We start from the raw sequence: 10,000 nt of genomic DNA, 5'->3' as shown, positions 1-10,000 counted from the left end.
CATATTCCATTACCTCTAATGATAACCGTTTCAGCACTGGTTTTGCTATCTGCTATATGTGGATGGGTGTCTTTTGGTAAGTATGTTTTCATTATATAAGACACTCTCAGCTATGGTTTGGCACTTTATGTATTTATATAAAGTTCTAAATATATGTATTGTACATATATTTGCCATGATTTAGGTTTCAGTATATTTCCTTTTGCAGACTGTCAGTTTCATATCTGGGAAATACATGTTTTATGAAAAAAAGAAGAAAAAAAATTCTTACCTGGGGTATAGTCTCTTTTTCCAATTGACTGTCTTTTAAATTCACGGGCAGAATTAGGCTTGCGAGGGTGCAAAATGCAAGAGTTTATTGCGTCATTCTTGGCGCAAGATTTTTTGGCGCAAAGTTACATTCATTGACGCAAATTCGTCATTTCCGGTGTCTTAGTTGACGCCGAGTCCTTTCACAAGGTTGCGTCATCTCTAACGCGAGTGCGTGGTTTTTGGCCAAATATTTTCTTTATTTAATACCCCATTTCTATTTGCCTCCTGCCTTTTTTCTATGTCAGAGGGCTATGCTGTTTGCATTTTTTCCCATTCCTGAAACTGCCATATAAGGAAATTGATCATTTTGCTTTATATGTTGTTTTTTTCTATTACATTTGCAAGATGTCTATCTGATCCTGTCTCAGAAATCACTGATGGAACCCTGCGGCCTGATAACAGTTCTACCAAAGCTAAGTGCATTTGTTGGAAACTTGTGGGGGTTATACCTCCAGCTGTGGTTTGTAACAGTTGTCATGATAAATTTTTACATGCAGAGAATGTATCTATCAGTAGTAGTTCATTACCTGTTGCTGTTCCCTCAACATCTAATGCACAAGATATACCTGTGAATTTAAAAGAATTTATTGCTGATTCTATTCAGAAGGCTTTGTCTGCCATTCCGCCTTCTAATAAATGTAAAAGGTCTTTTAAAACTTCTCATAAGGTTGATGAAATTTCAAATGACCAGCAACATACTGAATTATCCTTCTCTGACGAGGATCTGATTCAGAAGATCCTGCCTCAGATATTGACACTGACAAATCCTCTTATTTATTTAAAATGGAGTATACTCGTTCTTTGTTAAAAGAAGTGTTGATTACATTAGATATGGAGGAAACTAGTCCTCTTGATATTAAAACTAGTAAATGTTTAAATTCTGTTTATAAACCTCCTGTGGTTATTCCAGAGGTTTTTTTCAGTTCCTGATGCTATTTCTGATATGATTTCTAAAGAATAGAATTAGGCCTGGTACTTCTTTTACTCCTTCTTAAAGGTTTAAAAAATTGTATCATTTGCCAGCAGTTAGATTGGAGTTTTGGGAAAAGATCCCCAAAGTTGATGGGACTCTCTCTACTCTTGCTAAACGTACTACTATTCCTACAGAAGATAGTACTTCTTTTAAAGGTCCTTTAGGTAGGAAACTTTAGTCTTAACTAAGGAAAGCTTATTTATATTCAGGTCATCTTCTTAGGCCTGCAATTTCTTTGGCTGATGTTGCAGCTGCTTCAACTTTTTGGTTGTAAACTTTAGTGCAACAAGTATCGGATCATGATTTGTCTAGCATTGTTAAGTTGATTCAACATGCTAATAATTTAATTTGAGAATCCATTTTTGATATTTTTAAAATTGATGTTAAATCTATATCTTTAGCTATTTTAGCTAGAAGAGCCTTGTGGCTCAAATCTTGGAATGCTGATATGACTTCTAAGTCCAGATTGCTATCTCTTTCTTTCCAAGGTAATAAATTATTTGGTTCCCAGTTGGATTTAATAATTTCAACTGTCACTGGGGGGAAGGGAGTTTTTTAGCCTCAGGATAAAAGACCTAAGGGTAAATTTAAAGCTTCTAGCCGTTTTCGTTCCATTCAACAAAATAAGGAACAGAAACCTAATCCTTCCCCCAAGGAATCTGCTTCCAATTGGAAGCCTTCTTCAAATTGGAATAAATCCAAGCCATTTAAGAGATCAAAACCAGCCCCAAGTCTGCATGAAGGTGCGGCCCTCATTCCAGCTCAGCTGATAGGGGGCAGATTATAATTTTTCAAAGATGTTTGGATCAATTCGGTCCAAAATCATTGGATTCAGAGTATTGTCTCTCAGGGGTACAGAATAGGATTCAGAGTAAGACCGCCTGTGAAAACATTTTTTTCTCTCAGGCATTCCAGCAAACCCTGTAAAGGCTCAGACTTTCCTGAAGTGTGTTTCAGACCAGTTTCAGAATTAATTCAGACCAGTTTTGGATCTAAAGATTTTGAATCGATATGTAAGAGTACCAACTTTCAAAATGGTGACTATAAGGACTATTCTGCCTTTTGTTCAGCAAGGGCATTATATGTCCACAATAGACTTACAGGATGCATATCTTCATATTCCAATTCATCCAGATCACTATCAGTTCCTGAGATTCTCTTTTCTAGACAAGCATTACCAATTTGTTGCTCTTCCTTTTGGCCTAGCGACAGCTCCAAGAATCTTTTCAAAGGTTCTAGGTGCCCTACTCTCTGTAATCAGAGAGCGGGGTATTGCAGTATTTCCTTATTTGGACGATATCTTGGTACTCGCTCAGTCTTTACATTCTGCAGAATCTCACACGAATCAACTAGTGTTGTTTCTTTGAATACATGGTTGGAGGATCAATTTACCAAAAAGTTCTTTGATTCCTCAGACAAAGGTAACCTTTTTAGGTTTCCAGATAGATTCAGTGTCCATGACTTTGTCTCTAACAGACAAGAGACGCTTGAAATTGGTTGCAGCCTGTCGGAACCTTCAGTCTCAGTCATTCCCTTCAGTAGCTATGTGCATGGAAGTTTTAGGTCTCATGACTGCAGCATCGGACGCGATCCCCTTTGCTTGTTTTCATATGAGACCTTTCCAGCTTTGTATGCTGAACCAATGGTGCAGGGATTATACAAGGATATCACAATTATTATCCTTAAATCCCAATGTTCGACTCTCTCTAACTTGATGGTTAGATCACCATCGTATAATTTTAAGGGCCTCTTTCGTTCATCCAACCTGGACTGTAATAACAACAGATGCGATTCTTTCAGGTTGGGGAGCTCTTTGGGGATCTCTGACAGCACAAGGGGTTTGGAAATCTCAAGAGGCGAGATTACCAATCAATATTTTGGAACTCCGTGCGATTTTCAAAGCTCTTCAGTCTTGGCCTCTGTTGAAGAGTACCGTTCATCTGTTTTCAGACAGACAATATCACAACTGTGGCATATGTCAATCATCAGGGTGGGACTCACAGTCCTCAAGCTATGAAAGAAGTATCTCGGATACTTGTTTGGGCGGAATCCAGCTCCTGTCTAATTTCTGTGGTTCATATCCCAGGTATAGACAATTGGGAAGCGGATTACCTAAGTAGTCAGACTATACATCTGGGAGAATGGTCTCTCCACCCAGATGTGTTTTCTCAAATTGTTCAGATGTGGGGGCTTCCAGAAATAGATCTGATGGCATCTCATCTAAACAAAAAACTTCCCAGGCACCTGTCCAGGGATCCTCAGGCGGAAGCAGTGGATGCATTGACACTTCCTTGGTGTTATCAACCTGCTTATATTTTCCCGCCTCTAGTTCTTCTTCCAAGAGTTATCTCCAAAATCATCATGGAGCAATCGTTTGTGCTGCTGGTGGCCCCAGCATGGCCTCACAGGTTTTGGTATGCGGATCTTGTTGGGATGTCCAGTTGCCAACCTTGGCCACTTCCATTAAGGCCAGAACTTCTATCTCAAGGTCCGTTTTTCCATCAGGATCTCAAATCATTAAATTTGAAGGTATGGAAATTGAACGCTTATTGCTTAGTCATAGAGGTTTCTCTGACTCAGTGATTAATACTATGTTACTGGCTCGTAAATCTGTTTCTAGAAAGATTTATTATCAAGTTTGGAAGAGTTACATTTCATGGTGTTCTCATAAATTCTCTTGGCATTCTTTTAGAATTACTAGAATTTTACAGTTTCATCAGGATGGTTTGGATAAAGGTTTGTCTGCAAGTTCCTTGAAAGGACAAATCTCTGCTCTTTCCATTTTATTTCATGGAAAGATTGCTAAACTTCCTGATATTCATTGTTTTGTGCAGGCTTTGGTTCATATCAAGCCTGTAATTAAATCAATCTCTCCTCCTTGGAAACTTAATTTGGTTTTGAAGGCTTTACAGGCTCCTCCGTTTGAGCCTATGAATTCTTTAGACATTAAACTACTTTCTTGGAAAGTGTTGTTTCTTCTGGCCATCTCTTCTGCTAGAAGAGTTTCTGAATTATCCGCTCTCTCTTGTGAATCACCTTTTATGATTTTACATCAGGATAAGGCAGTTTTGCGGACTTAAAAAGGACAGAATCCAACGCGTTTCTGATGAAACAGACAGTAGTCTGAGAAACGCGTTGCATTCTGCCCTTTTTAATATCAGAGTCATATGATTGATATCGGACTTTTATTTGCCATTAAATTGTGGTCTATTTTAACATTATTATGAGAGTCTGAGCTTGTTTATATCCACTGAGGACTTCACGGATACCAGCACTAATGCTGAGACAGTGAGCTGGGACATTGTAAATTTTCAGTACGCTTGACTTAGCACATTTGGGTGCTGCTCCACTTGTGAGTATCCATTCAGCTTTTATTCATCTCTCCATTCATATCCACAGTATCACACTAGGAGGCGCCTCTGTTTTTTGTGATTGTATTCACAGAGAAAGTTTATATTTTTCTGTTTATCAAACATATATTCTTAAAGGGGCATGACATTCAAAATTAAACTTTTAGAGTTTAGATAGAGGGTGCAATTTTAAAAGCCTTTTCAATTTACTTCTGTGAATAAATTTACTTTCTCTTGGTATCCTTTGTTGGAAAAAAGCATACCTAGTTAGGGTCTGGGGCAGAAATGCACTACTGGGAGCTAGCTGCAATTAAATAGAATTCAAAGATGACTTAAAAATATAAACTAAATGAAATGTGCAAATTTCTCCACTGCTATGAAAAATTTTGCAGCTCAGCTTTTAAACGTCACAGCTCTGTTTGATGCAGAGCAGATGGCAGCACATCCCTGCAAGTACCGACTAAAGTGGGAAGCTGGTTGGGGCAGATATGAGGCAGAAGTATTAGAAAATTATTTATGGATAGCCATGAATGGCTCCTGTGCAGTGAGTCAGAAACAGACATTAAACAGGTAATGTCTATATAAATTATCATTGTTTCTTATCTGTCAGTGGGTCAGATCTGAATTATTTCTGGGATTAGGTAATGGGTGGGTCAACCCCCTCTTCAAACCTATATTATATCAATGGGCATCCTATCTTCAGCTTAAAACACATGAAAAATAGAGAAGTTTTGGGGTAAATATTTTAAATACAGTTCATTTTATCACTATATTGTTTGCAGTGCATTTATGTGCATCACTGACCGAAATTTTCTTGCTTCTAACTTTCTTTTAACTTGAATTGATTGAGCAGGAAGCATTTGTATCTGTTTAATGGTGTTGCACCATCCTATATGGCAGTGGGTAATAACCTATGCGCAAATTCAATATTGCATTCAAAAACTTTTGGGGTACTCCGGGGTTCATACAGAGCCATAAATTCATTGAGTTGCAAAAGCAGACCCTGAACTATTTTGGTTTGCCCTTGAACACCATAAACCAGAACTTTACCAGACATCATTAAAAGAGTTATAAATATTAACTTACAGAACAAAACAAAGAAAGAAAACTACACAATTTTCCTAGCGTTGTGCTCTTTTAATTTTACAAGAAAAAAATGAATGGTGTGCAGCCAATCAGAAGTTGTAGACAGTTTCCATAAACAGTCAGATAAGCTACATACCAATATAAATGGATTAGCTCCTTTGCGGATGTCCACTCCTGCTTCAGTATTTGAATAGATGTTATTGTCAGCTATAAGACCTTCAGCTGCCAAGCGCAAGAAAACACCCGATGCTTTGCAATGGTAGATATCGTTCTTTAGCATAATAACCTAACACAGGAAAGATCAGGGTAATTAAACGTTTTTAGACACATTTAATTGTAAGTCATTCCTGCCTAAATTTGTGATTATTAATGATGTGAACATATTGATTTATCAAAAGCTTTTCTAATAAGAATGTTGCATTTAGATTTATAAAGCAATCTGCTAAGTACAGTACATTAACAAGGACTCAAATATTAGCAAACCCTATTGTACAACATGCGAACAGTAAATACTCTTCAAAGAATAAAACACATTAAAATAATAATAATAATACAGGGGGTGGGTGGTAGCGTGCCCAGACATCAACTCTTGCAGGTTACAACTTCAGGTGCTGCCGAGGAGACTGCTATAATCCGCCGATTATTAGCTTGAAAACACAGCATTTCAACCCATTTCTTGCTGACACACCTGCACCTATGTTTTGTTGTATAAATGACCTAGGAAATATAGACCGGAATGCTGAGGCCTAATGCAGCGGCCTAATGCAGCGGCCATCTATAAAGACTCGGCACTCCCCCAGATCCTCCACGACTGTTATTCTCATATACAGCAGTACCATTCTACGCAATTTGTATATATATATATATATATATATATATATATATATATATATATATATATATATATATATATATATATATACTGGGGCCAAACCATAACCACTCTTCCCTCTATTTGTTAAATTATATGCCGAAAAGAAATAAACACAGGGGCTACAGAGATGACATTCACATGGGATAGTGAAATACTGCATCATCCTGATATGCATTTTGCTAGATTTGAATGCTGCATGCAATGTATAATTGGGACGAAGTATGAATGACCTTCCACCGGTGTGGATGTCCCATCAACCTTCAGTGGCGGCATGGGCCTACGGAGGTGAAGTACCCAACTGACACAAGCACACATGGTTCGTTGGAGGCCCTGCTTGTAATGGAACATACAGAGACTCAGGATATGTCCTCTATAAGCATAAAAACTGACTCCTTCTTTCTTTTGGGACAGCTGGCAGCTAAGAGTTGCCTGTCAATAGCTGATAGCACTCCGGGGTTTCCTTTATCTCCCTTTACTCCACTCATCAATACACTAGAGCTGAGTTTTACCCAACGAATTCCACATGCAATAACTTGGATACACAGTCACATAGTAAGGTGTTACAGACTTCACTCAACAACTAACAACTATGAGCCTGGTGTAACATGTTTGGATTATCGTATATAACTGCTCCCAACAAAGCTACTGAAATTAACTCTCTCATCTGACTTCTAAATATAGAAATATGTCAGCAGGCTGAAGAGCAAAAGTTTTGATAGTTTACCCCTGCCCTTCACCACCTTGGCAGATTATTTACTGATCGATACTCAGAAACTTTTCTAAGTTTGTCAAAGCCACGTTCTTGTTTATAATTTTGCTACCTTACTTATACCGGGAGTGCAGAATTATTAGGCAAATGAGTATTTTGACCACATAATCCTCTTTATGCATGTTGTCTTACTCCAAGCTGTATAGGCTCGAAAGCCTACTACCAATTAAGCATATTAGGTGATGTGCATCTCTGTAATGAGAAGGGGTGTGGTCTAATGACATCAACACCCTATATCAGGTGTGCATAAGTATTAGGCAACTTCCTTTCCTTTGGCAAAATGGGTCAAAAGAAGGACTTGACAGGCTCAGAAAAGTCAAAAATAGTGAGATATCTTGATGAGGGAAGCAGCACTCTTAAAATTGCAAAGCTTCTGAAGCGTGATCATCGAACAATCAAGCGTTTCATTCAAAATAGTCAACAGGGTCGCAAGAAGCGTGTGGAAAAACCAAGGCGCAAAATAACTGCCCATGAACTGAGAAAAGTCAAGCGTGCAGCTGCCAAGATGCCACTTGCCACCAGTTTGGCCATATTTCAGAGCTGCAACATCACTGGAGTGCCCAAAAGCACAAGGTGTGCAATACTCAGAGACATGGCCAAGGTAAGAAAGGCTGAAAGACGACCACCACTGAACAAGACACACAAGCTGAAACGTCAAGACTGGGCCAAGAAATATCTCAAGACTGATTTTTCTAAGGTTTTATGGACTGATGAAATGAGAGTGAGTCTTGATGGGCCAGATGGATGGGCCCGTGGCTGGATTGGTAAAGGGCAGAGAGCTCCAGTCCGACTCAGACGCCAGCAAGGTGGAGGTGGAGTACTGGTTTGGGCTGGTATCATCAAAGATGAGCTTGTGGGGCCTTTTCGGGTTGAGGATGGAGTTAAGCTCAACTCCCAGTCCTACTGCCAGTTTCTGGAAGACACCTTCTTCAAGCAGTGGTACAGGAAGAAGTCTGCATCCTTCAAGAAAAACATGATTTTCATGCAGGACAATGCTCCATCACACGCGTCCAAGTACTCCACAGCGTGGCTGGCAAGAAAGGGTATAAAAGAAGAAAATCTAATGACATGGCCTCCTTGTTCACCTGATCTGAACCCCATTGAGAACCTGTGGTCCATCATCAAATGTGAGATTTTCAGAATCAAGTTCAATCCGATTGGCTGATTCGATCGGCCAATCAGATTGAGCTTGCATTCTATTGGCTGTTCCGATCAGCCAATAGAATGCGAGCTCAATCTGATTGGCTGATTGGATCAGCCAATCGGATTGATCTTGATTCTGATTGGCTGATTCCATCAGCCAATCAGAATATTCCTACCTTAATTCCGATTGGCTGATAGAATCCTATCAGCCAATCGGAATTCGAGGGACGCCATCTTGGATGACGTCCCTTAAAGGAACCGTCATTCGGCTAGTAGGCGTCGGGAGAAGAGGATGTTCCGCGTCGGAGGTCTGCAAGATGGATCCGGAAGAAAGAAGATTGAAGATGCCGTTGATAGAAGACTTCATCCGGATCATGGACCTCTTCAGCTCCCGCTTGGATGAAGACTTCAGCCGGATCATGGACCTCTTCAGCCCCCGCTTGGGCTTGGATCAGGACATCGGAGGAGCTCTTCAGGACAGATCTGTGAACCTGGTAGGGTGAAGACAAGGTAGGAAGATCTTCAGGGGCTTAGTGTTAGGTTTATTTAAGGGGGGTTTGGGTTAGATTAGGGTTATGTGGGTGGTGGGTTGTAATGTTGGGGGGGGGGTATTGTATGTTTTTTTTTTACAGGCAAAAGAGCTGAATTTCTTGGGGCATGCCCCGCAAAGGGCCCTGTTCAGGGCTGGTAAGGTAAAAGAGCTTTGAAATGTAGTAATTTAGAAAAGGGTAGGGCATTTTTTTATTTTGGGGGTCTTTGTTATTTTATTAGGGGGCTTAGAGTAGGTGTAATTAGTTTAAAATTGTTGTAATATTTTTCTTATGTTTGTAAATATTTTTTTATTTTTTGTAACAGTTCTTTTTTATTTTTTGTACTTTAGTTAGTTTATTTCATTGTAGTTATTTGTAGGAATTGTATTTAATTTATTTATTGATAGTGTAGTGTTAGGTTTAATTGTAGATAATTGTAGGTATTTTATTTAATTAATTTAATGATAGTATAGTGTTAGGTTTAATTGTAACTTAGGTTAGGATTTATTTTACAGGTAATTTTGTTATTATTTTAACTAGGTAACTATTAAATAGTTCTTAACTATTTAATAGCTATTGTACCTGGTTAAAATAATTACAAAGTTGCCTGTAAAATAAATATTAATCCTAAAATAGCTACAATGTAATTATAATTTATATTGTAGCTATATTAGGATTTATTTTACAGGTAAGTATTTAGCTTTAAATAGGAATAATTTATTTAATAAGAGTTAATTAATTTCGTTAGATGTAAATTATATTTAACTTAGGGGGGTGTTAGTGTTAGGGTTAGACTTCGCTTTAGGGGTTAATACATTTATTATAGTAGCGGTGAGCTCCGGTCGGCAGATTAGGGGTTAATGTTTGAAGTTAGGTGTCGGCGATGTTAGGGAGGGCAGATTAGGGGTTAATACTATTTATTATAGGGTTTTTGAGGCGGGAGTGAGATTAGGGGTTAATAAC

The 10,000-nt window shown here is 38.6% G+C and overlaps 1 protein-coding gene across 1 annotated transcript in view; it reads right to left on the bottom strand.

Annotated features, from left to right (window-relative positions):
* The window catches only part of FBXO10 (F-box protein 10), a 641,472-nt gene that overhangs the window by 387,554 nt on the left and 243,918 nt on the right, over positions 1 to 10,000 (bottom strand). Inside the window, exon 5 of the mRNA XM_053702717.1 lies at positions 5,858 to 6,007. Coding sequence (XP_053558692.1) covers positions 5,858 to 6,007 — 150 coding nt within the window. The remainder of the gene's footprint in view (positions 1 to 5,857; positions 6,008 to 10,000) is intronic.

Source organism: Bombina bombina, chromosome 2 (assembly GCF_027579735.1).
Source record: "Bombina bombina isolate aBomBom1 chromosome 2, aBomBom1.pri, whole genome shotgun sequence".
Lineage (NCBI taxonomy): Eukaryota > Metazoa > Chordata > Amphibia > Anura > Bombinatoridae > Bombina > Bombina bombina.
This window is presented reverse-complemented; position numbering and strand designations above follow the sequence as displayed.